Source organism: Brachyistius frenatus, unplaced genomic scaffold, assembly GCF_029030835.1.
Source record: "Brachyistius frenatus isolate BFR_SWC_R1_liver_20210118 unplaced genomic scaffold, ASM2903083v1 Contig_18, whole genome shotgun sequence".
Taxonomy (NCBI): Eukaryota; Metazoa; Chordata; class Actinopteri; family Embiotocidae; genus Brachyistius; species Brachyistius frenatus.
In genome coordinates this window covers 4078224-4106041 of record NW_027210617.1, presented here as the reverse complement: position 1 = coordinate 4106041, position 27818 = coordinate 4078224, and the positions used below count along the sequence as shown (strand labels likewise).

Sequence of the window (27818 nt, the reverse complement as noted above, 5' to 3'; positions counted from 1 at the left end):
TGTTTATTAAAAGCTGGTGGGTTTATATGAGCAGAGCAAAGTTATAGATACTGTATTATTATATTATATTATATTATATTATATTATATTATATTATATTATATTATATTATATTAGGCTATATTTGCCTATGTTATAGTCTATTATATTATACGACATTATATGATTATCCAGCTCAACAACCTTTAAGGAACATTTTTCTTCATGTATCTGGAAAAGATATGACCAATGCGCTCGTGCACCGTGGGATGGGAGCAGATTTGTGCTTCGTGTTGCTGGCCCACGTACAACGAGGTGTCAAGCCATTACGCACGCATGTGCCGTAGGTGTCGCGCTGGCGCTTTAGTTCACGTGAACTGAGAGCGCGTGCGCGTAGCGTACGCTACACTACTTGATTTTTAGTGCAATCAAACACTACTAAAAAAAAAAAAATCACCCCCCCCCCCGAAACTCCAAACTTAAGATTTGACTGAAAGCTACGTCAAGAAAGCTCATTTGCGTTTTCACCGCTATTACTGCTACTGCGTGTGCAACCACGACACCTGTGCTGGGGGAAATACAATCATCCACCGCTCTGCAGATAATAACAATGGCACAGCAGTAGCATCAAATATCATATCTTGGAGGTGATGGGTGTGGGGGGGTGGGGGTGACACTATCATCCCCTGCACAAGACGCCAAGCCAAAATTAAAACCGGGTGTTTAAAAAAATATTATCGGACCCTTCTAATTTCTAATTGCGCAGGATTTCACGCCGGTTTTTGCGATTTTAAAATATCCCAACGCAGGTGACCTACAACTCCGGCTGAGATTTATATCGTTGCGATGGCGTTCGTTATCCATTTTTTTTTTAATTTTTTTTTTTTAACATTTTAATTTTCACGACGTCTACCTTTTCACAAAACAACTCAAACGTCACCCGGCTGGGCTGAATGAATAAAAGTGGAAACGGAATTAGCTTTCGCTCCGCGCCGGTAAACGTCGGGTTAAGACGTGTACGCGCGTGTGCAGCAAAGCGCACCAAAAAAAAAACGCGACTTTTACGCACAACAACGCGCCCGAGCGATCTGTCAAAGTGTTAAAGGTGGAGGTGGAGGTGGAGGTGCGGCGTTTCGTTACGCGCGGGCAAAGTTTAAGGCGTAGCGGAGGTAAAAGGCGGAGGTGTCCGCGGGGGCGGGGTGGGGGGAGGTCGGTACGCGGCATCTTATCACCGCAGTGCTCGCCGTCCCCTCGGTGACGTCTTGCGTCCTCCCTCCTCCCCCCTCCCTCCCTCCCTCCCTCTCCGTCGCCGGCGTCTCCCCCCTCCCCCCCCCTCCCCCCGCCATATTTATTCATGCCGGGCAAGATGGCGGCGATACGGACGAGGTGTTATTGCCAGTGGACATAAAAAAAGGCATTTTATTCAAAATATAAAACCAAGTCAGACGCGCGCGTACACTCGGTCGCGCCGCGCGTGTGTTCACCACGCGAGGAGCGTCGACGTCTTTTTTTTTTTTTTACTTTACGCGTTTCGAGGATTTTTTTTTTTTTTGGTCTTAAAAAAAAAAAAAAAAAAAAAAAATGTTCACGTTGTAACTCGCTCGCTAACCGACCAGCTGGCTAACAGAGAGCAGTCACCAGCGAAGCTAGCTATCTACCGCCAGCCGAGCCGCCGTCCCGAGTGCAGGATGGGGGAAAAGCTGGAGCTCAAGCTCAAATCGCCGGTCGGAGCGGAACCCGCCGGCTATCCGTGGCCATTACCGGTCTACGTAAGTGTTCGACCTCAAACAAAAAAAGCTCAGCGGTTTACGCGTTTTGTAGTTTTGCGTGTGTGTTGTCTTTGTTAGCTCCGCTAGCTCCGCGCTAACGTCGGGCTAGCAGAAGGAGCCATGGCTCCGCGCTCGTCCGGGGATTCAGGTCGCTCTGGTCGGGATGGAGACGGACCGACAGACCGGCGACGACCGACCAGATGTTTCGATTCTGGGTTTTTTTTTTTTTTTTTTTTTTCCATGTGCTGCCATAAGTATTTACCAGAGGACGGGGGGGGAGAAAAAAAAAAACATTAAAAAAAAAAACCCACATTTGTTCCGCGTTTCTTATGTTTAAAAACTTAACACGGACTCCCGGTTTAAAAAAACAAACAAAACAACAACGTTGTTTTGAAATTGGAGCGATTTAACATCCACCATTAATGTCAAGTCTCTCCCTCCCTGATTTAACCCGTGACCCCTCCAGGTGTGTTGTTATTTCACGACATCCCGCAGAAACACACGAGAGGTTTTGACAACACGCTTGTACGTGAAATCTCTCCTCCTCGGTTGTCTCGGATCCCACCCGTGTGAGATCCACGCCGCCTCCATCGGGCTGCGTGTTTGTGTATGAACTCTTGTGAGAGTCTGCGTTTCTTGATACGGTCTCTTTTTTTTTTCTTCTTTTTTTTTTTAATTATTATTATTATTCCTCCGTGTTTTTGTTTCCTCCCGACTTCCTTATGCGCGGAGAGCAGCCGAGTTGTGCTTCGGGTATTTGAGCCCCGGACGTTCAGAGGAAGATCCCTGATCTGTCATCTCTCGTCACAGTCACGCCTGGAAATACACTTCTTTTTTCTCCTACTTGTATTTCCGTGAAGCTGTCAAAGCACGTCGGTGGCTGATTGCAAGTCGGCTCATTAAATAGAAACGGAAAGGGAAGCGGTTGCAACTGTGTGTGTGTGTGTGTGTGTGTGTGAGAGTGTGAGTGTTTGTGTGTGTGCGCGTGCGCGCGCGTGCGTGGTCTTTTCAGTGGTGTGTAAAGTTAGTTTAAACTTTGTTTTCTCCGTTTAGAGTAATCGTGATGACCAAATTTCTCAGAAGCAGGGTCTTTCTTGTACCTCTCTCCTCTCCAACCCACACCGGTAACCCGGTCGAGTTCTTTGGGTTTTCACAATTTCAGTCCGATCGTCACAAAAATCACAATACGCAACCTTTTGAAGGAGTTTCAGGTCACTGAGTCACGAGCTACTAGTTGATGCAGTGAGCTGCTCCTCTCTGCTTTGGCCGACGGGGCCGACCCCCCCTTGACGCCCGGAGCCTGATAACGCTCGCAGCCTCCTCCCTTCCAGGATTCACCGCCTTGCCCCGTTTGTGCGACGGTCTGTCGAGATAAAAGAAAAACAAGCGAACGCGCACGTCAGGAGTTTAAATATATTGCTGACCCGCGCGACGGCTATTTATACCGGGACTGGCTGTCGCGTGTTGAAATAGAAACAGCTGATGCATGTGGAGTTCTGCAATACGGGGAGCTACTTCACGCGGCGCTGTCCTCCCGCCTTCAAAGGGGAAAGACTTCCTTTCTGTTCTCCCCGTTCTCTGTTGTCCATCTGGTCAACGCTGCCTGGAGGGAGATGCAAGAGGCCGCTCCTGTGCGGCGATGTTCTATTAATAGAATTCAAAATACGCGTGTCAGTATCTACGCTCAAGTATATATATAGATATATATATTTGTTTTTTGTTTTTTTTCCTCCCCCTGTCACGTTTAATGATCAGTTTTTACCCCGTATGGAGCTGCGTGCTGGAAACCAACTGACCACACATGTAGATTCATTATTCGCTCCCACCGAGCGTTCAGATTGCTTCACTCGCCCACAGAGCACGAACAGAGAGCCGCCGTCTGCGCTCCGACACACTCAACACGGCTGTCGCGGCGTAAGGTGTGCAGTCACAGCCGAGCCCATCAAAGAAAATATACGCTTTCTACCGTTTTATCGATCGGTTTCGTCGTAGTTTTTTTTTGTTTGTTTTGTCCCTCCCCCCTCTCCTCCCCCCCACCGGTGTTTCTCACTGGATTCCCACATCTGTGCGTCGGTAAACGCTTTCCACATGAAGCGCACCTCCAGCGTGGCGCGGCTCTTTGTCCATCTGGTTCTGGGCGGGGGGGGACGCCAGCCCAGCTCCACCCGGCATTTAAAAGACAAACTGTCGTTTGAGCACCGCCCGAGCGTGTTTGGTTTCGCGCTCGCTCGCGAACTTAAACTCTCGCGACGTCTCGGGGCGACTTGCTCGCGCGGTCGGTCGTCGGTTCAGCGCTAAAAATTAAAAAAAAAATCGCAAATTAAAAAAAAAAAAGTAGCCGTCTTGCCGTCGTGGATATTTCGGAAGTCATTTTAATTTTGAAATGCGCAGCGTTTCTGTGTTGAAGCCAAGACAGGCAAGCTGACTTGTGTATGAACTCAAGTTCATACTCGGGGTTGTCAACGTTTCACCCGCGGCGCTCCTTCGGACGGAGGGCGCGACGTTTGTAATAATCGGGACGCTGCGTGCAAATCTTCGGACAGAAAACCGCAAGCTGCGGTGTTTAAGACACCGGTGCCAGGTTACAGAATCGGCGATGTTGCACGCGCGGGAGCCCGCGTCGGTCACTCGTCCCCCCGTGGGCTGCCGAGGTGCGCCACGGCGCGAGTCGTAAAAACCCCGACGCCCGGCAATTTGCCGCGGCGACGCGAGGAGGGATCGCGACGCAAGAGAGGAGGAGCTGTACGCGCGTCAATCGGACCCCTCGGTTCGGGGAGAGGAGGGTCCTCTGTTCTTTTTTTTTGTTTGTTTTTTGCCCGACTCCGCTTTCAGACCGCGTTTATTATTAGCCCCGTCTCCCCGCCCGCCGCCGGTGTTGCCGCGTGCCGTCTCTGTGCGAGCAGGCGGACCCTCCCTCCGCTGCGTTCGCGGAGCCTCGGCGGCGTCTGACGCGCGTCGCGTTTCACGCGTGCTCAGAAAGATGTGACTCGTGCTGCTCCGCGGGCGACGCGCAGGCGTCGCCGGTGCGGCCGGTCTTGACGGAAACAGTTGGAGGTTTCCTGTGTGACTTTACACATTTGAGTAAGTGCGCGTGCGCGCTTTAGCTCTGGCGGAAGTTTGCGTAGTAGTGGCGGGCAGTATTGCGCGGGAAGCCGGGAGCTCCCGGGCTGAGAGCTGTTGGCTTCGGTTTCTGTGCCAGGCTTCAAACAGCTGACAAATCGCAGGCTTCCCCTCCTCTCTCTCTCTCTCTCTCTCTCTGTGTCTCTCTCTCTCTCTCCCCGTCCCCCTCACTCTCCCCAATGTTTAGTTTTTCTCTCTCTCACTTTCTTTGCTCTTGTCTTTTACCTTCTCCTTAATTCTTTTTATGTCCATTTAAAAAAATTTTTTTTATTTTTTTTACTTCCCCTCTTTTCCTTCTCTCCACCAGAGGCTCTCATTGGCAATGTGCTGGAGCGGGAGACAGAAAGTGGGTCAGTGGGTCAGCTCAGGCAACAGGCTCAGGCTGGCTGCGCTCTCGGTGAAACTTGAGCCCGGCTCCTCCCACAGAGCTGCTCAGCACACTTAACTACACAGTCGCTGCACGGGACAAATGTAATTCAGCTCATTCCACCACGTTTTGTTCGGGACAATCGAAGCACTCTGGACCAGATGAACTCAAATTGACTTTCTGAGACAGGATTCGAAGGTCTGATGACGTTGACACCTCGTCCGCACAGAAGACACCGGTTTGAGCCACAGAGCGGCCGCTCCGGTGCTCCCTGGGTGTTAACACCACAGGGGGTGCAGGTCACCTCACACCCCTCCACCACTCACACACACACACACACCCCTGATTTGAGGCAGCCAAATACACCATCAGTTGGTAGAGACACATGAGCGATCATGCTTCGGGCTGCATTTGCGAGTATAGCGTAACTGAAATGTCGAGGTACCATGCGCCCTCTGTAGACAGCTGGATTGATTCAAATGGGTGCCTGTCAGACCCGTCAGACAGACGGACGACTGAAAATGCTTCTGAAATGCTTGCTGTGTAGACACAGCTGGAATTAAATGAACAGATTTCCCGAAGGGAGGTCACAGTTACTTCTGATTGAATTTAAATTCAACTTTAAATCAAACCTTCAAGTAGGCAGGTTTGCCTTCAGATTAATGCCATCTTTCAAAAGACGTGTACATCGGTGTTGTCCCTTTTTATTATAAAAGCTGGCAGCTGTCAATGCGACAAACAGGACAATTCCCAAAATGGCCGAGACACGGGGATGGGGTTTGCTGCAAACCGCCAGTGTGTCGACCAGCTGAGTTGAGTCATTGGGACGGCTCGGTATTTGACATGTACACGGCTGCTGAAACTGCACAGTCAATACCTACAAAACAATAAACGCCATAGTTAAAATTCAAGCATATAGGCGTTGGAGAGGTGAAGGGTGTGTTTGAGAGGGTACGGTGTGCATGGCAGCAGCGTCTCCTGCGGCCCTGGCAGCACAGCACGTGTTCACTGATCCAGTTTTGTACCAAAGACTTTATGAAAACTAAATATTCAGTGTGTTATTTGATTTGATTAGAAATCTACCAATGGTCCATTCTCATTCTGTAAAGATTAATTATAAGTTATAGTTTTGATTATATATTTCACTTGTTAATGTATTATAAAAACAAACAAAAAACAGTCTACCGAGGCTTCTTATCAGGGACATGCAAGCCAGACTCAGCAAAATCTACCATCTGATGCAGATTTGACATTTCAGCCTTGCACTCTCTCTCTCTCTCTCTCTCTCTCTCTCTCTCTCTCTCTCTCTCTCTCTCTCTGTGTGTGTGTGTGTGTGTGTGTGTGTGTGTGTGTGTGTGTGTGTGTGTGTGTGTGTGTGTGTGTGTGTGTGTGTGTGTGTGTGTGTGTGTGGGTGGGTGTGTTCTGCTTGACATGTTGTGAAGGAGATTGATTTAACAAAGCTCTTGAAATTGGTGGACCTGTCTGTCTTACAAGCACAAACGCAGTATAACAGTGCTCAGATCAGCACTGTTATCTGTTGATCACATTCTAGATATATGTTGTTGTTGTTGTTGTTTTAAATGTGAAATTTTACCGGTATTACCATTCATTCATTGCTCCCGCAAATTTGATTTTATATCTCAACTTTTTTGCGCACAAGTTTCAAGCCCTGTCCTGCGTATATGGAGCTGTTATTGATAATGGTCTCCGGTCTTGGGGAAACCTGCGCTGAAACATAAGAAGGAAGTCATTTTTATAAATAATTCAGGTTTATATGAGCCCTGTGTGTGACTGATAAGTGCCAAGGTTAAGTGTTTGCTTCATTCAGAGTGTGATTCTGAATAATCAGCAGTATTCAGTCACACTGGTGCTCACAGTTGTGTCCGAAGTGGCTGTTAAGTCTGTTAGATGTTACTCCAATTAGAGGATGAATTAGAAAAAAAATAAATGTACTGGTCATTGCACTGTAGTGGCACAAAGCTGTAATTTCGGTCACTGTGCCAATTTTTTTGGGAATTAACATAAACCTTTTGTTACAACCCTACTCGACATGAGTTGCTTCATGCACATAAACAATAATTGTCTGTCAGGAAATAGTTACTCAAATATTTTGGCTCAGTATTTGATATCCTTTGTTATCATATTGATTTATCCATATTTTGGACATTTCTTGTTTGCCATGACAGGAGCAGATTTCAGCTTCAGCACCAGTATTGTTATTTTAAAGTTCAGAAGTTTAATTGTAAACTGAAATGATTTTCTGTTTACTAAAAACAAAAACAAAAAACAACCGTGGGTATTCTTTCTTTATCGCGCCCCTGGCTTGTAGGTTGTTTTTGTTTTTTTCTCCGTATTTTAACATTTACCGATCGCTTAAACCATTGTAGTCTAAAAAACAGCCCAGGAAAAGATCACACCAGCATGAATACTGTAATGTTCTTTCATGTTTTTATACTTGCTGTTTCATAATAAGTTGTCCCTCCCTCTCTTTAAAGGATAAACACCATGATGCTGCTCATGAAATCATCGAGACCATCCGGTAAGTGATGTTTGCTCCCTTTGTCTCATTTATACTCCCACATTCACATTGCTGTGTCAAGTGTCTGATTTAGTGATGATTGTGTGGTTGTGTTTCTTCTAGGTGGGTGTGTGAGGAAATCCCAGACCTCAAACTTGCAATGGAAAACTACGTACTCATTGACTATGACACCAAGAGGTGAGTCTTGGCTGGTGTCACATTCATTGATTTCTCTTGAAGGGAGGGGGGGGGGGGTTTCCAGCTCTACAAACAACACGCTGTTATGTGTCTTCAAGGCTCGCTGATATTAATGACTCTCTCCTCTGATTGGCTGCTTCTTTCCTGAGTGGCGCACGCTCAGTTCAACCAAAAATTGTTCTTGTAAAGTCAAAAGAATTTCAATTTGTTTTTCTTAAAGTGATGCTCAAAATCTTGTGTCTTCTCTTCCTTCCAGCTTTGAGAGTATGCAGAGACTTTGTGACAAGTACAACAGGGCCATTGACAGCATTCACCAGCTGGTGAGTTTATATGCGTGAAGCTTTTCAGTGTTCAGTAGGTGAAGTGAGCGTGAAAACACGAGTCACCGACATTTAGTTACAAATACTGTTTCTATTTGTCAGTGTTGCTTTGAATCTGTGCCATGAATCATGACTCATTTCCAGTATACGTATCTATAGTATTTATTCTGGGCTTTTGTTATTAATCAAGTTATCACACCTATTGTTCTCCAGTCCGGTCAATATTTGTGTCAATTCAAGGATTTTGTTTGTTGCGTCTTTTACATTAATTTGTGGTTGGGCTGATGCTGTTTGTGCCATTTAATAGTACAATCTTCACACTGACAAATACCTTTATGCCTTTGCTTGAAATATTTTAGTTTCAGTCAATACAGCAAAGTAACGCAATATTTTGTTTGGCATTATTGTGTCGATGTATTCGGCCAAGTATTGACATATTATAAGTTTTTTTCCGGTGCATGCAATGTTTATGACGGAGCTGTAATGACAGTGTCTGTCTGCTTCGTTATCTCATTCTGCTACAGTAACAATTAATAAAGTGAAATGAACAGACTAAAATGTTTATTTTAAATAGATAAAACACGTTTTCTTTTGGGCGCATCATTTACAGCTACCGTATTTTTCGGACTATAAGGCGCACCGGATTATAAGGCGCACTGTGAATTAACGTGTCTATGTTCACACATAAGCCGCACCGGATTATAAGGCGCATTAAGCAAAACAACACAGTCTGGTAAATCAAACTTTATTCAACTCAGTTGATGTTGAATTCTTTCGCGGCTGCTCTATTCCCATGCTCTGCTGCGTAGCTAATTGCTTAGAGTTTGAAACCCGCTTCGTAAGCATGCCTCTTAACAGGTGCCATTTTTGGAGTCCTTTTACATACACACAAATGTACTGTAATATAATGTTGAAGCACAGTAAGTATTACGTGTAAAAAGTGGAGGGGGTAAGCGTACTAAATACTGTTCTCTGATTGGTTTATTGTAGCTAACGCATACTCCGGGCGCGGGCTGCCTTACATGAATGCACTTTTAGTTTAGACATTACATTCCTGTTACGGGGCCGATCAGGTGGTGACACAGCGTACCGTAATGCTCCGAATATCCATTGAGCGGAGCGGCTTCGTTGCTTACCAAAGTCGTACTTACACATTTCGACAGATTTTTGAGCGCATTGTACCACATAAAATCGATCAATAAGCACAACAAGTGACCATACATAAGGCGCGCTGGATTATAAGGCGCACTGTCAATTTTTGAGAAAATTTAAGGATTTTAAGTGCGCCTTATAGTCTGAAAAATACGGTATAAAAAAAAAAAAAAAGGTAACATGTCAATATAAGTTATTGCAATACTCGGCATACGAAAGAACGTTTCAAATCGGAATTATAATATATCACAACTTAAAAAAAAATCATAGGTAATATCATATCGTTGGGCCTCTGGTGATTCTCACCCATAATGAATATACATATACTATTCTCACAGTGGAAGGGGACCACCCAGCCCATGAAGCTAAACAAACGTCCTTCCAATGGGCTGCTGAGACACATCCTGCAGCAGGTGTACAACCACTCAGTGACTGACCCAGAGAAGCTGAACAACTACGAGCCCTTCTCCCCTGAGGTGTATGGGGAGACCTCTTTCGACCTGGTGGCTCAGATCATTGACGAGATGGAGATGATGGAAGAGGACACCTTCGTTGACCTTGGCAGTGGTTCGTTTGCTGTTATTTTGTTCAGGTTTTCAGAAATCATAACTTCACTACCAGTTTTAACAAGATTTCTACTACACAAAGCCAAGTGGCTCTGAACATTAAAATGCATTGTTTGCAGCATAGCAGTGCTCTAATAGTGTAGTGCGAATGGTTAAACAAATAATGGTTTAAAAAAAAAAAAAAATACAAATGTTTTGAAAGATATAAAAGATGTGTAAAGGAGTTGGTCAGGATGTAAATGTCCAGATTGACAGCCTTTGTTTATCAGCATGGTGTACGACACAAACTGATTGTTTATTATGTGCAGGAGTTGGGCAGGTGGTGCTGCAGGTTGCTGCTGCAACCAACTGTAAACACTACTACGGTGTAGAGAAAGCAGACATTCCAGCTACCTATGCAGAGGTAAGTACATCATATCTCACAGGAGCAGACAGCTACTCCAAAAAGGGGACAAAGAAAAGCAAGATGCAACACCATGTCAAGAATTACTGCTTCCTCAATCCTTGTGGGGAAATGACGGTGTCACCACACTGGTGATCGTCACCGTAGACAGGCGAATAAATAGTCTCGCGAAAAGTGCAGCTTTGTGGCTGATCAGCATTCAAACTACTAAGCGTATCACACATTCAGACTAACACTGTGTCTGCATAGAAATCATCCCAGCCCTTAAATGAGACCCAAAGTGCATTTTCATGCTACAAGCCCATTTTCCTGCCTTTTACATGCATAAATAAAGAGTATGTGGAGCATTGAACGCCTCGAAAACGCAGTTGATCTACAACTCCGCTCTGCACCTGAACGCCTCCTGTGAAAACACGGATTGCTACTCCAGATTGCAAAAAGCCTGACTTCGGTTATCCTGAACAACTGCAAATCCAAAAGCTCAGTGTTGGTTAAGATTAAGATTGATCATTTAAACGACACAGTTTCAGTCATAGTGGTGCCAGAAACACTGAATACAATTTCCAGAATTGTTAACTTTCTAAACCCTCCGTTCTGTAACTGCATCTGGAACACACACACACACACACACACACACACACACCCTTTATTGATAGTGTTTATTTATTGATTAACATTATTTAAAAATTCCCACTTTCAGACCATGGATAAAGAGTTCAAAAAGTGGATGAAATGGTATGGGAAGAAACATGGGGAGTACACAGTAAGTTGACTTGTTTGTGACATTTGCTGTGAGTAAAACGTTTTGTCTTTTTAAATGCAGTCCACGGGAATTAATGATTTGTACCATAACTATAAACATTTTTCAGCTGGAGAGAGGAGATTTTCTGTCTGAGGAATGGAAAGAAAGAATCGCCAACACAAGGTGGTGGACTAAACCTGCTCGAAATTGACAGTCTGGAAGACCCAATTTCTATTTATTGCAATTAAGATCGTTTATAAACTGACGGACCAGAAATCCAAACCTCTTTTCAACTGTAAAGTCGAATCCAACCCAAAAGTTTAGTCCTGTCGTAAATGCTACTGCTGGGGAAACTTTTTTATTTTTTATTCAATCTGTCTTCTTTGAGAAATGGTGTGTTTCTAATATTTTGTTCCTTTGTATATGATGCATATGAATATGTTTTCTGATCATGAAAACTTGCACGTTCTTCAAATATTACATTTCTCTGTGATATTCTCCAAAACTTAATACTCGCTTGGCAATCATGTTTGACTGTGAACTGCATTTCTAAAATGTTTCTTTCTTTTTCTGTTTTCCAGTATTATTTTTGTGAATAATTTTGCCTTCGGTCCAGAGGTAGACCACCAGCTGAAGGAGCGCTTTGCTAACATGAAAGAAGGTTAGTATACTGATTCAATACACTGAATAGACATTTATGCAAGTTCAAAAGTACACGCATGAAGAATAAAAAAAGAATTTCACAGTTGAAATTACAATAATAAAACTTCAGTTGTAATGATGCATTCTTTTGGTGTAAATTCTTTTGTATTATTCTTTTTTTAATTGTTATATTTGTCAATCTTGGCCAAGATCTAACAATATTTTAGGCACATCATTAACTCTGTGACGGCACCATCTTAAATTTTCAAATTCAAAAGCCACTTAGACGTACAGTGGATTCAGAAAGTATTCAGAGCCCATCACTTTTTATGCGCTTTATTGTGTCATAGATTTCAGCAGGTCTTTATTGAAAAATTTCATTGAGATCCAAAAAATTGTTTACTACAATGTTTGCTTTATGTAGTGAGGTATAGCAGCTATTGTGTGTGGTCATTGTGCAGCATGATTCATTATTAAGAAAAACAAACATAAGTATTCTGTCTGTCTGTGTTTTTTTTCTCTCCAGGTGGGAAAATTGTGTCCTCCAAACCTTTTGCACCATTAAATTTTAGAATCAACAGTCGAAACTTGAGTGGTAAGCACCAAAATGATTGAAAAAGCTATTTTCTTTTTTATAATAATTTTTTTTTTTTTTTTTTTTTTTTTTTTTTACATCTAAGGCTTCTTTGTTTGTTTTTATCTGACATATTTTTCTCTCCATCATGCAGATATTGGCACAATAATGCGTGTGGTGGAGCTTTCTCCACTGAGGGGCTCCGTGTCCTGGACTGGAAAGCCGGTCTCCTACTACCTGCATACCATAGACCGCACCATAGTAAGCACTGAAGCTTTTCTTTGTCTCCGTTGCTATGACCATCGAGGAGAGGAGTAGGACTGCAGACACTGCAAATTAGAGATGTTAACAACACAGTACAACACTAAATGGCTACTGAAGCAGTACAAACCAATTATGCATTATGAGACAAATAATAACAGCTGGTGTCATCTTAATGAGGAGTCAGTCCTGGGAGTCATCTGAGGACACAGAGGCTTTCACAGGTTAACACAGGCCCATCAGATAATCTTGATAGCGTGTCATTAAAGTAATTGGTTAAAGTAATCACTGATTATCAGTGGGAATCCTGGTGAAAAAGCCAGCAGGCTGGCTGGTTCGTGATGATGTGTTTCTTGTTGCCACCTGTTGCTGGGCCTTCCCTACTACTCGTTATTATTTAATGATACATAAGGAGCAGTTGTTGAAGAGGGCACAATGTGTGCAGGATTTTATTAAATATCATTGACATTTGTGAATTGTGGAATAAACATATTTCTAAAGCTGTTTTAAACAGCATTATCATTTGACCTTGATTTGAATGGAAAGACTTAACTGATATCCTAATTCTCTTTATCTCATCTTTCAGCTTGAAAATTATTTTGCTAGTCTCAAAAATCCTAAACTCAGGGTAAGATCCAGTCTTCTTTCTCACTGTTTTGATAGTGTCACTGTATTTACTGTATTTTCTGTGTCAGAGAATTAGATTTGTTCTTCTTACACCAGGAGGAGCAAGAGGCCGCTAGGCGACGTCAGCAGAAGGATACAAAGGACAGTAAAAGTAATAGCACCACGCCCACGAAACCTAAAGAACAAAACAAGGTACGACATGGATGAATTTATAAGACTGTATGTGGGAAGTAACTCCTATAAGGAAGATAGCATAGGAAGCTGTAGAAGATGCACTTTTCTCCAACAATGTTAAAGTTTCGATGAAATAAGGAACATTTACTTAAACAGCTAAAACTGCAAAATTTCCGATTTAAAACATTTTTGAAACATTTTTAAACCTCCCAAAATGAAAAATACTCCTTGGAGAACGAGACAGGTTTTTTTTCACCAATGTAGCCCCATTCAATTGAATTTAGTTTAATCGAATCACATGAAATTGAACCCTATGACCAAGAGTAGTTATAAATCCGCTTTAAGTGCATTTGTCCCCGAACAGTTTGTCTTTCCTGTCTTATCCACTCCAGTCCATATAGCATGAAGAGATCTCTGTTGACTGGATGAATTTATCCGTGCTCGTTTCTTGACGTGTGTTACAGCAGGACTCCTGTGGTGAGGAGGAGCGTCTTAGTTTGGTGAATGTGGTCAAGCCCTCTGCCAAACCCAGGAAAACACGACTCTTGTCCAAAGGTCGCAAGCTGAACAATAAGAAACGTGGTCGACCCAAGAAAGCCACCCCAACAGCTGAGAAGAAAAACAAGAAGAATCAGAGCGCATTGGATTTGCTGCACGCCAAGACCCTTTCTGCAGCACCGCCTCAGGGTCAGAGGGCCAACACACACACACACGCACACACACACAAAACATGCCATCCGTGCTATCCATGTTCTTCTCCTGAATGGTAGTTTAATGAAAATATTTTGGTTTGTACAGATGCATACCGGCCAACTCAGACTCCCTTCTACCAGCTACCTCCTAAGGTCCAGCACTATCCCCCCAGTCAGATGCTGCTGAGCCCAACTCCTCCTGCTCTGCAACAACTACTCGGTGAGCCGATGAAGACACCGATTATTGTTTTCTTTGTCATGCTCAAAGTTGTTGTCAAATTGTACAGACGTACAGTATGAGCTCCGTTTCACTCTCTTGCTCTTCCTTTGTCCCCAACCCAACCTGTTACAGATAACATCAAAGTTCAATACCTCCAGTTTATGGCTCACATGAAGACTCCTCAGTACCGCTCCAACCTGCAACAACTTTTAGAGGAGGAGAAGGTAATTGGTTGTATCGTTACAGAAGCAGCTACAATTCAATGTGCATAGTTTTAGGCACATTTAAGCAGCCTAGAAAAAGAACCTTCATCCTGCTCGTTATTCACCTAGATGTCAGTAATTCTTTTTTTTTTTTAATATTTTTTTACCCATTATTTCTTGTTTTCCTGTTTTCTATTCTGTCTCTAGCAAAAACACAGGGATCTGTCGGGGCAGGCGGAGCAGCTCCATTCAGTGTGTCAGTCTCACAAGGACAAGATCAAAGGTCTCTTTCAGACCAAACTGGATGAGGTATACTTACTGCTTTGACATCACAGCTTCAAAGACACAGTCGACATTGTTACTTTTTTGTACATAATCCAGTCCCTCCAGGAAATAACAATCTTGTGATTGAAACAATTAATGGAAATCCAATTAATCTCCACAATGAGGTCACTAACAGAAGCTCTGCTTGAAGGTATCATAAGTGAGCCTTTCCCAGCAAAACTGGGTTTTGCTATTGTGTTTTTTTGGTAAAACAAACAAACAAACAAAAAACAAAAATCCTCATTTACAGTCAACAAAAATAGCACAACCAGAAGTAACGGGGTTTATGCGAAATGTGGTCTTATCAAGAGAATTGGGCTTCTAATCGTTGCCCTTCCTGTATCAGACTAATCATACAGTGTTTGTTAAATTAGAGGAGTTTTATTCAGCTTACTTTGAGCCTGGGGTTCATAAATTCAGAAAAAAAAAAAAATATCAGAACTGAAATAGGTAGATAGGTAGGTAGGTAGGTAGTTACTTTATTAATCCCCAAGGGGAATTTTTTTCGCTACAGCAGCATACAGGAAGCAATAAGATAATAATAGAATAATAAAAAGCAATAAAATAGCAGTAAAAAAAATAGTAAATATAAAATGCACAGTATATACAGTACAGTATATATATCTATATATATTATATACAAACAACCAAGAAACACAGACAACAGTGTTATTGTTGTGTGATGGATTTTGCCAGAGGTGAGTTATTGTAAAGTCTTATTGCAGTGGGCAGGAATGATCTCCTGTATCTGTCCTTGTGACAGCGGAGCTGGAGGAGTCTATTGGAGAAAGTGCTCCGCTGTCCCTGCAGCAGGTGGTTATTTCCAGATATTTCAGTGATGTGCAGTATGCTTATTATCATAGAAAGAGGTTACATATGAATGTTTCTTTATTAGTTAGTAGTTTAAAAAAAAAAAATCAAAACAAATTCCTTGAACTCGATTTTTGCCCGTTTCTACAATTTTACTGCAAAAAAAAAAAAAAAAATCACACAAAACTAATGAATATCCAAACAAATCACGTTGGCCTCTTGTATCTCCTCGATAGAAACCATGTTTGATTAGCTTTGCAAAGTACAGAATGTGTATTTGAAATTAGCGCCGATATTCAGCTGTTTGATGGGATATCTGAATAGCTTGAATCTCACTTCATTTATATCCCAATTAGAGAACATGGTTTAAAACAATGAAACACGGCTTGCTGGTGAAAGAGGGAGGGCGTTCCTCTGAAGTTTTCTTGCAGTGTTGTTGTTTAACGGGTTGAAAGTTTCAGGTCTGGGTATTATCAATGAGACCTGACAAATATCAGACTGCAGTGAGCAAACACTGAATACACTTCTCCATCCCTGCAGCAGGGTGAGAACTTTAGCCACTAGAGGTCAGCAGAGACACTATATTCGCCTTGTCAATTGCTCTTTAGGCATGATGTGCTTGTTGTTGATGGAAAACACTGTGTATACCTGTGCTTGATGAACAGCTTGGAGTAAAAGCCCTGACTGTGGAGGACCTCCTTCAGGCCCAGAAGGAGATATCAGCCCACAATCGTCAGCTGAGGGAGCAGACGAAGCAGTTAGAGCGAGACATGGCCTTGCTGAGAGACCACAGCCTGCTACTGGTGAGACTTCAGAGCCTGCTAATGTTGCAACCTCCAACCTGTTATTACAGCATCATCCCCCACAGGTTCACACCTGTTAACCTTCCTGCTGCTCTGGTTTTGCATTGAGGTGGTTGAAGCCACAGTCTGGCATTATTAAATTGTTTGACGCAAGCAAAGCGTTCTCCTGTTTTCCAACGAAGAGTGAAAAGATAACAGCAAGTGTGTTTGCATTTTGTTTTCTAGCTGAAGTCTAGATGTGAGGAGCTGAAGCTCGACTGGGGCTCTTTGTGTCTGGAGAGTTTGTTGAAGGAGAAGCAGGCGCTACGCAGACAGATTTCTGAAAAACAGAGACACTGCTTGGAGTTGCAGGTACACAGTTCACCTCTTCAATCTGTTGGATCCATTTCAAAGTGCTTGAATCTCCCTCCTCTGTCATGCTGCTCTGTACTTGCTATATTCTCTGGCTTCTTCGATCTTGCCAAACCCCCTTCAGCCATCCCACTGGTACATCAAAAAAACGAATTCCCTGGTCACCAATAGTATGAGTAATGCGTTGTTGTGAGGAAAAGTGGTTGACTATTGTCTTAGACATTGGTGAAGCCCGCCTGTTTTCCTGTGTAACGGTTCCCCCTGGTGTTTGTTTGTAGATCAGCATTGTGGAGCTGGAGAAAAGTCAAAGGCAACAGGAGCTGCTTCGGCTCAAATCCTCCAGCCCCTGTGATGGTTCCCCGTACAGAAAGGGCCTGGAGTCGCGCTCTTCCACAGACATGGACTCCGCTAAGCTCGGCCTGTCGTCTGCCCCAGCTCTCAATGGCGTTAGCCCAGAGCTTTCTATCAATGGCACCAGCTCACCTTGTTTTGACCGGGCGAACACAAAGGGTGAGCTTCTCTCTCGCTACCTGCCCATCTCTCCCGACCACGAGATCGTGCCTGCCATCCCCGATGCTCGACAGAGGCAGCAAGGCGCCTCCTATGCACTTCCTGACTACACACGCTTCTCCCCAGCCAAGATTGCCTTGCGGAGGCACCTGAACCAGGATCCCACTGCCTCTGCTCACTTGAGAGGTGCAGGGATGACCACACACAGGTGGGTTACTAATAACAGCTTTCAATACTTACAATACCTTTTTCATTTAAAGGCTGCAAAATTGTTTCCTAAACCATCAAACAGCTTACTAGATGAAGGTAGATTTACCTATTTCTCCTTTTTAGGGAACCGAGTGGTATTCACTCTCCACTTGGAGCCAAACAGAACTGCCCCTCTCCCAACGCAGCTGATGCTCAGAATAATCTGAAAGGCTCAGAGAGGGTACATTGTTATCTTCTTTGCGTCAGTAGGCATCCAGTTTTCTACCTACCTTGGTGTATTTGGCTTTTTCATTTACAACAGATCTATCATTAAGTACAGTAGCTTTAGAAATATCTCTATAACCTGATTTATATTTAAACCACGTCTCTGCTATATATCTCTCTGAGCTGACGTCAACTGTCGTTTCATCTCAACCATCAGCGTAGCTTAAACACCCCATTTCAACTACACTGCTCAAGGATGTTTTACCCTTAATTAAATGTCTATTTGAGATCTGATTGTAATTCCTTCATATCAGGATGTTTAATAACTCTGGAAAGCTTCCAGTTGATCAAAAACACTTCTGACGGGGTTTAGCCAGAGAGATTATATTTTCTCATATCGAAATCCTTTTCCTTAAGTACAAAGCTCCATCAGCTGTATCACTAAAATTGAATTGAAATGTTCCTATTGTTCTCTGGTACAGGGCGGTAAGGAGAGGAGTCCGTCTGTTCAGGGTGACAACAGCATCACGAGCCTCCCGATCAGTATCCCTCTGAGCACTGTTCACCCAAGTAAATTACCTGTCAGCATCCCATTGGCCAGCGTGGTGCTGCCCAGTCGGGCCGAGAGACTGGTGAGTATGCTCATATTACAGTACAGTACCAGATGTGAAATCTAAATGTTCAATTCTGATTTGTAAATCCACAGTAAAATGCATAGATTAGATTTATGGTACATTGTGATTTATTGTCTGCATTCACTATTTCAGAGAAGTACTCCAAGTCCTGTGTCTCAGACAGGTCTGACCAATGGTAAAGCTCTCAACCACTTCACGTATTGCTCACATGTGACATTGACCACAACATGATCTGCTGCTGCTTATTCAATAATGCATTCATGTGCAAAATCTGCCCCGTATATGCATTAATACTTGACACACGTCTGCTTTCTGAGCATCCTTGACTGTGGACTTTTTGGTCTCTGTTTAGGGTATTCATCCAGTTCAGGGCTGATGAATGGAGGTCCCCACCCTGAGGACCACAATGGTGCTTCTTCATCACCTCCTCCACACAGCAACACTCTTTTGACAGGACCAACGGGTCGAGGAGGCTCCATCCAGAGCCCCCCACTCAGTACTGGAGGGGTGCTCCAGTATGCCGACGGACCCCCGAGGATTCTTCCAGAAGATGGACCAGACCGTCAGGGAGGGGAGTCGGACCCAGAGCCCCAGGACAGTGAACTGCGGAGGAGAATCTTCTTCTCCTCTTCCTCCTCTTCCTCCTCCTCTTCCTCTTCGTCAGGCAGCGGAGGCAGCGTGGCCGGAGGATCGCGCCTCCACCATCACGCTGGCAACTCGGCCAAGCAGGGACACCACAGTAACCATGGAAACCACCACCACCAGTCCCCCGGCACACAGCACACTCACACGCCCACACATACGTCTTCACTGCACTCCTCTCACGGCCTTGGCTCTCAGGAGGGCCGCAAGCGGGGGAGAAGGAAACGCAGCTCTGCAGCGGCCGTCACAGCCAGCGGATCCCCAAAGAGGAGGTCATTCCCTGGACTCAGCTCCAACAACCACTCCTCAGGATCACCACTCAATATTAACTCCATGGTGAGTCACCAAAGGCATTAGAGATGTGAACCGGAGGGGAACGTTATGGTACTATCTTGATTCTCAAGGTGCCACCACATGTATTGCGTTATAATTATTGGACTATCAGTAATAATCAGCATAAGCAGAAACTTAGAAGAAAAGTGAGAAGCCATATGCATGTGTTTGAGTAATCAGAACTTACCGGGCGTGGGTCTGGTGTTTATCTGTTACCAGTGCATCTTTGGTCCATTTACACCTTGATTTTGCTGCTGCAGTGAAACTGCTTTCTGATCATCAAATCTACATTTGTATTGACCAGTGTAATCGTGGTGTGAACGGTGACTCTTTTGGCCCCCAACAGGTGAACAACATCAACCAGCCTCTGGAGATCTCTGCCATCTCCTCCCCGGAACAATCAAGCCCCAGTGGGCCCGACCTGGACCAGCCTCCCATTTTGAAGAGAGAGCGCCCCCTGGAGCTCAATGGCACCGGTCGATACTCCAACACCCCCAGCTCTGATGATGACGACTCCGGATATCCCGCTGACAGCTCCAGTTCTCGGTAACGCAAATGACTTTGCTCATCTCCACTGCAGCTGCAAGCTATTAGCCCTTTTTTTTTTAATCTGAAGTCTTTTAAGTTGTTGTTCACTAACCATGTGACCAAATACAACGTGTTTTATTGCTTTAATCTATTCAGTTTTGATTTAATAAAAGTGACATCTTTTCTTTTGATTGTATCACCATTGTTTTAGATTGAGTCACCTGTGTTCTGTTACCGTGTTTGTTTTGATTGTTTTTTGTTGTGTCACTCTAGAATTGAAAGAAAAATAGCCACTATATCCTTGGAGAGCAGAGATGGGCCTGGTAGACTAGGTGACAGTGAAAGAGGTAAGATAAGAACATTTTAATGAGTTAGAGCAAAAAAACAAAAACAGAAAAACATTTTTGCTCTTCTGTTACCTGACAACATTTGTCTTCTTCTCCACCAGGCAGAAAATCTGGCAACAGCAGTGGTAACAGCACAGGCAGTGAAACCTCCTCCTCATCCTCCGTGTCCTCTAACAGCAAGTGGAAATCTACCTTTTCACCCATTTCCGATCCCAAGCAGCCCAACTCCGACCAAAGGCAGGGGGGCTCTCCATTCGGCATGGGGGGCTCAAGCCGAGGCACAGACTCAGACTCTGACCACAAACAATCGCAGGGGAGGAAAGGGAGCGACGGGGAGTCATCCAGCTACGTGGCCCCCAACCCTTTCCTCAGCCAGGAGTCAGGGGCACGCAATGGAGGCAGCGGTGCCGGTGGTGCCCAAGGAGGCAGCGGTTCAGACCAACGGCAGGCCCTCCAGAAGCAGAAGGCTTCCCGTGAGTGGGAGCTGAAGACCAGCAGCAGCCTGGCCAGTCAGAATCTCTTCATTTCTGCTGCTGCCAGCAGTGGAGGGGGCATTTTGAGTGGGAAGGTGGGAGGCAGTCCTGTAGCAGTTTCCTCAACCACAGGGTCATCTGTGGGACAGTACCTGGGGTCTCAGTTCCCACTCGGCGGGACCTCAGTCTTGCAGTCCTTGTTCGGGGCCCAGACAGGCGGTTCCACGGTGAGTGGGACCCCTCGGCTGGTCAACGGACACTCTGCTCTGGGGAGCTTCTCGAGCGCTGGCCTAGCAGGGGGAGCGGCTGGAGGTGAGCGTCACTCATGATACACTAATCTAATCAAGTTTGATCTGAGGATCAATGAACAGGTGAGGTCTTAGTCTTATTCTGGGGTCGTCTTGATAACAAATGGCCTTGAGAGAATGAGCAAGGTAAGTGGAGGCCCAATGCTGCCATCCTCTTGTCCGTCTCACTGACCGGCTCTTCGTGCTGCCTTGCTTTGACATGCACTGGCTGCTAGAGTGATGCAGTTGGAAACACCCCTGGAAAATGTAACATTTGAATGAACATTGTACGTTTACAGACACTAGAAAAGTCTGAAAAGAGCTTTCTTTGAAATGTGTGATTGACCATGAAGTTGATTTTATATAGGTGCTGTGGTTGCTTTTCTCATTTTCCCTGGGTGTATCTGTCAGAGTTGTATGTCAGAGTCATTTCACTTGTAAGCAAAACTATTTCCAGAAATCAATTGTTATGATAAGAATGGTTATTTGCCTTCCATTTTAAATTGGCCGCACTGATTTGGTTTAGTCTTCGTACGGTTACAGCGGACTGACTCTGTTTGCTTTGTGTGTGCTTGTCTCAAACCTGCTTGGCGCTATTGCACAACCCGGCTCAGTCCTTGCTTCTCTCTTTGACCCCCCCCCTTCCCCCTCCCCCACTTGCTACTATTGTCTTCTCTCCTCCTCTGTCTCCACTCTCTCCCCCCCCCCCTCCCTCCATTTCTGCTATATGATTTGCAGGTATATTTCACCACGTGGTCCCCTCAGTGTCCTCCCATCAGTTTGGGGCAACGCTGCCCACCTCTGGAGGCCTCGGCTCTCTGCTCAGTCTCTCCTCCTCTTCCTCCTCCACCTCCCAAACCCAGCAGCACACCGCCCCCCAAACGCCCTCCACGCGCCTCGCCTCCGCGTCCTCACCGCTCCCCCTCTCCCTGTCGCAAGCCCAGCACAGCCGCACGCAGTCGGTCCTGCACAGCCCCTCTCCTCCCACGCTCTCCCTGCCCCCCCCACCGCCCCTGCACAGCGCCCCCTCCTCCTCCTCCTCCTCTGCCCCCGCACACGCCGACGGCCCGCCGTCCTCTCGATCGGACGCCCTCCACTCCTCGCGTCTGTCCCACGCCTCTCTCCACCACCAGAGAGCACAGTCATCCCTCTCTCTCTCCATCACCTCCCCCACCTCTGCCGCTTCTGTCTGCACCGCTGCCGCTGCTTCTACCTCGCTCCCCTCTTCCTCTCTGTCGACATCCTCCTCGTCTCGTCCCTTCGCAGTGCACTACTCCCCCCGGCCGCCCCCTCCACCACCGGCCGGCAGTTCAGGTGGCGGCGGGGGCATGTGGAGGACTCAGGGCATGCATGGTACCTACACCACCTCCCAGCTCCCCGGCTCCCGGCCTAGATAGGGTTTGGGTGTGAGGGAAAGGGGGGAGGAGGAGAGGGTAAGGGCGGATGGCAATCAGAGGGTGGATAGAGGGGGAGAATGAAAGAGAGACTGGTAGGGAGTGAGAGAGACAGGATACCTGTTTTCCCTGTACTTCTACAAGCTGTTGTTCTGATTGAACAAGGTAAGATGATCGGGTTTCAGTTGTAAAGTTTCAAACTGTGCTGGATGATAAGTTTGGATTTTGAAAGTGTCAGGCTGTGGTTTGTAATGTGGTTTTTGCTGTGTTTAATCTGTAAGAATCACTCATCGTGTCGTTTTCTGTCTTTTGAATGTTTCAGGTAATTGATGAAAACTACCTCAACTTTAAATAAACTATGCAAATGTCCTGGTGTGGACCAAGGCACTCTCCTCATTCACTGGTGCTTCAAACCGTCTGCACTACCCAACCGCCTCCAAGACCGGCTTCTGTATTGGGATCCTTGATACACACACACACACACGCACGCACACGCACACACACCCTCATACACTAACCACCACTATGGTCACCTTGAGTAGAATTCATAGGCACTGGTCATGTTTATGTGTGGTGTATTAAAATGTTGGTTTAAAGATTTTACAATCTGGAAATCAGTGCTATCTGCTTTAACTTTAAGGTGCTCTACATTATCACAGTGTGTCACAATTATAGCAAAAAAAAAAAAAATGTAATCATTTAATAACAGACTGAAGCACACAGTCCACCTTTTTGTAGCCCAATCTCAACAGGTGTCATTCATTTCCTACCAAGGTTCACTTCGTGTGTGTGTGCGTGTGCGTGTGTGTGTGTGTGTGTGTGTGAGAGAGAGTGTGTGTGAGAGTGTGTGTGTGTGTGTGAGTGTGTGTGTGTGTGTGTGTGTGTGACAGTTCAATGAACTCTGCTCAGATGTCATGCAGCTTTGCTTCTCTGCATGCATGCTTTCTTATCTGTTTACTTCCCTGAAATGAAATGAAGTTTTTGTTGCAAAATGTCAGACTATGAAACAACATGGGGATCTTACACTTGTGGTCTATCTTCACACTGGATAGTGAGATGCAGTTACTTGTGTAGCAGAAGATGTACAAGTCCTGACTGGTTACTTGACACCCCTGTTATGATTTGCTATATTCTTATATTTAAGAGAACGCAACAGTTGGATGAGCTGCTGTTATGTGACATGAATTCAAAGGCAAGTGTTAAATCAGATTTGATCTAATTCAGCTCGTTTCTGGCCGCTCCTGGCTCACAAGCCAATAGCTCCTTGGCTTTGCTACTAACTGGAGCAATAACAATTGAGTTCTCTTGAAGTGCGGCGACATTCAGTGTATATCTTTCTAATATTTAACATATCAGTGGAAGTTAGTTTACTTTGTGACGGTGATCAGGCAGATTGCACCTTCTTTAAATCGATAGACCAAAGGATGAAGAACATGGAGGGACATCAGTGGATCTTCCAGCTCATGAAAATGTTTTGTTTCATTTTGAAAATAAGGTGAATTAGCAACATTTCCAGGGGTGGCAGTAATGATGAGCAGAGCCAAGTATATTTTCATTTAACAAAAAAAAAAAAAAAAAGATAACCCCAGATTATATGAAATATATGAGATGGTGCTCTGTGTAAACATTGTTAGCCCCAAAGAATTGTGGCCACAGTGTTAACGTTTAGTGAAGCTGAATCCAGATGTAAAAAAAAAAAAAAAATCACAGTAAAACAACAGAAGATTGAACCAGTGTCTGTATTTATGAACATTTTTCTCTTCAGTTTGGTAAATCACACTACTATTTGGGTCGCAGCAGAAATATTCTTATAGCAGGATTTTTGAAACTCTTCAGCTAAATTTTTTTTTCCTATTTATCTTTGCTGTTAGGAAAATGCAGGTTTACGCAAATGTGGACGTGTATGTGGAATTATACTGCATTTAGTCGTTTAATACAGACACACATACACAGTCATGCATGCAAATCCTCACACTGGGAAACATAATGAATCATAACCACAACAAACTACTGGACTCTTTTCACACCTTTTCGTTTGCTTTCTAATTGTGTAATTTGGAATTTTTTTTTTTTTTTTTTGTAAACAATGTTTGTACTGTGAATGTGATTCATTCTCACTGTATAGTTGTGGATAATTTAGATTATTATATTTATGCTGTCAGCCTTTCCATTTACCTTGTTTTTGTGGCTTTTTTTTTTTTTTTTTTTTTAAATCCTAAATTGTGTTGACATTGTACAATGCAATTGTGTGTGTACTTGACTCAGTCTGAAAACAATGGTGCTCTTATTTATTCTCAAATGAAAACATCAAAAAAAAAAAAGTCGAATACTTGGTGCTCTACACAGGGACATTTGCGATGCCAGTTTTTGGCATTTCCTTTCTCATATTTAATATGCTATTATCTTTGAATGCCTCGTGTACAACTCTAGACGCCACCTTTCGATGAGAGTGCTCTCCAGCAGCTGGCTCGGCGTGAACAGGTGTGACAGCCTCCGCTGGTGTTTCCCACGCAGCTGTTTTAGACATACATCGGCCCGCTTTGCTGTCACAAGTGAGCTGCTTATCCGTTAGTGAACAAGACACACTGTTTTTGTACATAAGTTTTCGTTGTTCTTCAATGTACATGTCCATCATAAACAGAAAGGTATATAAAATATGTATCTATATACAGTCTATATATAGATATATAGATATAGATATATGAGTAAATCTATATATAAGTGAAAAGGGGGGTGTTTTGGTGCTGGCATTGTGACCCTTAAATTCAACCTGTTAAACAGGAGGCTTGAAGCCGAGCAGAGCGAAGCATTGCCACCACAGGACCTTAATACATGGCGCCTAACAACACGGCGGCGCAGCAGCACCTGAATCCCTGTTTTGTTTTTTGTTTTTTTAATATGTATATATATATATATATATATATATATATATATATATATATACACGCACACACACATCTAGAAACTCAGAAGCTGTGTGTCTTTCACACAGAGGTGCTGTGGCTTGAACACGACCAGATTCCAGCGCTCAAACTGTTCTGACTTTTATCAGATGTTTTCATGTCTTTGTGTTTTTTTTGGTTGTTTTTTTTTTTTTAACCAACCAAGATCCTGCAGGAAATACGGTGCTTCTGTTTCCAAACCATGGTGATTTCGATTTTACAAACTTGAGTCTTTCCTGGTGCATACAAGAACTACGTGTCAGCATCTGCACACGCACACACACACACACACACACACACACACACACACACACACACACACACACACGGCCTGTCTTTAGATGTCTCGAGGCCGGCCGTTCCTTGTCATGTGAGCGTATTGTGTAATTGCAGGAGATGTAAAACACTTGTCTTTGTGTCTGAGTGAGAGCAGTCAAGCTTCCTTTTTCTCTGCTACACAGCTCAGTTCGTGCGCGTGCTATCCCCCCCACCACCACCACCACCAACAACTTGCCAGTGCATATCTAAGGGAAGATTAGACTAATATTCAAAGCTTTATTGTAAAAACCTCCTGTCCTGTGCACTCCCTCTGTAAACACGTGTGCTTCTCACCTGCGAGTGTTCCAGTAAAAAAGAAACAAGTCATTTTAGAAGGTATTTAGAGTCTAGTCAATTTGTTACCAGCACTGAGAGGTATTTTGTAATTATTGTTGATGCTGTTTTCATTTTCTTATTCTTGATGTTTGATACAATTGCAGTTACATGTTATGCTTTTAACTGTCTTCTTATCAGTTTTTAATACTACTAGTCAGACAGACAACACGGTGCTCTCCTTCACTTAAAACAAGGAAATTGCAGCTATAGATAAATACTACTCTTCTCCTGTTGTGCTGCAGGGTTTTATGGTTTGATAATCTTCAACACAAGCTCTCCTGGTGGCTTTTCTGACGGTCCGGTCTAACCTTTGGAATGCTCTCTGATCCGGAGGAGATGGTGTGGTGTATGTGCAAGTAAGAGCAGTTTGCGGAAATGGCAATTGTTACAGATTTCAACCAGTTTTGTTGTTCCATGTGTGAACAGTTAAAGGGATTTTGTCCTTTGGGGTTACGAGCATGATTTGAACTTAAAGCTTCTATGCAGTTCTCCAGCCTCCTGCATCCTGGTACATTATTGGTAGAAAATCTGAGAGCTTTGCAGTCTAGGCTGTTTACTCTAAATCCTGCCAAAGGTCTTAACTCAGGAACTTTCCAGATTGCTTGAAATAATGTTAACAATTTTGTATCAACTACTGCATGCGACATTTACTTACCATCCTGTGGCATGACGAAGTCCCTCTCCAACCCAACTCAGGACCAGGACCACCCCTCAGTAAGCATATTTCAAGTTTAAAAAATATTTCAGATCTCCTCAGATTCCTTCCTACTGGCACATACATCCAGCCTCTTCAGTGAAATCAAGCTTTGTGAGTCGGTCTGATCTCGAGAAGCTGTGAAATGGCTACAACTTTCAGCATCTTCCTCATCTCACAAATGCCTCTGTCTAGATTTGTGTCTCCAAGAGGGAGGGTCAGTGTCCTTTGTTGGGGCCCCTTACATTACCTGTGTGTGGGGGGGAAACTAACTGTTAAGGACAGACATGACCTACAGTGTGTGTACAGTGATCTCTGATTGATGAAGCCAGGGCAGGTTTGAGGTGCAATAATGGCAAACCTACTTTCCAAAAGGCCCTGGGTTTTTCATGGAAAAATTGTTACTGTTTGATGTTGGTGCTTTTATCCTAAGATGTTATAATGAAACAAATGGAATTAATGTTTTTTTTTTTTTCTGCGTTTTATGATAATTAATAAAAATGTTTCATATAATGTTGAATTCATTTTGTTGTGTATAGTAAAGTTTATGTCCGATTTGGTTCCGTTTTCCGTAATTGGCAATAAGAAGATCATGCTGAGGTTTAAACATCATCACTTCGATTTTGAAAGAAAGAAATGATACAATCCCATTTCCCAAAAAGTTAGGACAAAGTGTAAAATGTAGATAAAAAAACAAAATGCAATGATTTGCAAATCGTGGAAAGTCATATTTAACTTTATATAACTTGGACAGAGTCAATAAAAAGACTGGAAAAGTTGTGTAACGCTAAAGGAAAAGGCAGTTCGAACATCTCGCAACTATTAGTGTTAACTGGCAACTGGTCAGTATCCCAGGGAGGCAGAATATTGTTCCCCAACTTTAAAATGCTAAGAATTTGGGGATTTTAATCATCTAGCGTACATAATAGCATTAAACTATTCAGAGAATGTGGAGAAATCTCTGTACACAAGGGCCAAGGCCAAAAAACAATATTGGATGGCCCTGATCTTTGGGCCCAGGCAGCATTGCATTAAAAACAGACACGATTCTGTAGTGGAAATCATTGCATGGGCTCAGGAACACTTCCGAAATCCATTTTCTGTGAACACAGTTCTTCGCTGCATCCACAAATGCGGTTAAAACCCTTAT

General features: G+C 44.0%; 1 protein-coding gene across 4 annotated transcripts; it reads left to right on the top strand.

Moving 5' to 3' along the window:
- Positions 1 to 1328: 1328 nt before the first annotated feature.
- On the top strand, positions 1329 to 27192 carry dot1l (DOT1-like histone H3K79 methyltransferase). Of its 4 annotated transcripts, none has more exons than XM_069694973.1 (29): positions 1329 to 1748; positions 7731 to 7774; positions 7877 to 7951; positions 8208 to 8271; positions 9762 to 9990; positions 10298 to 10392; positions 11093 to 11155; positions 11262 to 11317; positions 11716 to 11795; positions 12303 to 12371; positions 12505 to 12611; positions 13198 to 13239; positions 13335 to 13430; positions 13880 to 14099; positions 14211 to 14324; positions 14457 to 14548; positions 14735 to 14836; positions 16327 to 16464; positions 16690 to 16815; positions 17094 to 17533; positions 17659 to 17755; positions 18222 to 18371; positions 18507 to 18549; positions 18727 to 19352; positions 19696 to 19895; positions 20151 to 20224; positions 20326 to 21009; positions 21723 to 22543; positions 22701 to 27192. In XM_069694973.1, exons 1-28 carry the CDS (start codon positions 1668 to 1670, stop codon positions 22379 to 22381), a joined length of 4866 nt encoding a protein of 1621 aa, XP_069551074.1. In that variant the 5' UTR covers positions 1329 to 1667; the 3' UTR covers positions 22382 to 22543; positions 22701 to 27192. The 4 variants fall into 4 exon arrangements, with proteins under 4 accessions (XP_069551074.1, XP_069551073.1, XP_069551075.1 ...); XM_069694972.1 differs by having other exon boundaries at positions 13877 to 14099; XM_069694974.1 differs by lacking the exon at positions 21723 to 22543 and having other exon boundaries at positions 13877 to 14099.
- Positions 27193 to 27818: the final 626 nt, after the last annotated feature.

Bases quoted from the DNA above. Each gene is read 5' to 3' on its own strand.
- dot1l (XM_069694972.1), top strand. From the start codon at position 1,668: ATGGGGGAAAAGCTGGAGCTCAAGCTCAAATCGCCGGTCGGAGCGGAA. The intron at 7,775-7,876 runs GTAAGTGATGTT...TGTTTCTTCTAG, and splicing joins GAAATCATCGAGACCATCCG to GTGGGTGTGTGAGGAAATCC. The intron at 13,240-13,334 runs GTAAGATCCAGT...TTCTTACACCAG, and splicing joins TCAAAAATCCTAAACTCAGG to GAGGAGCAAGAGGCCGCTAG.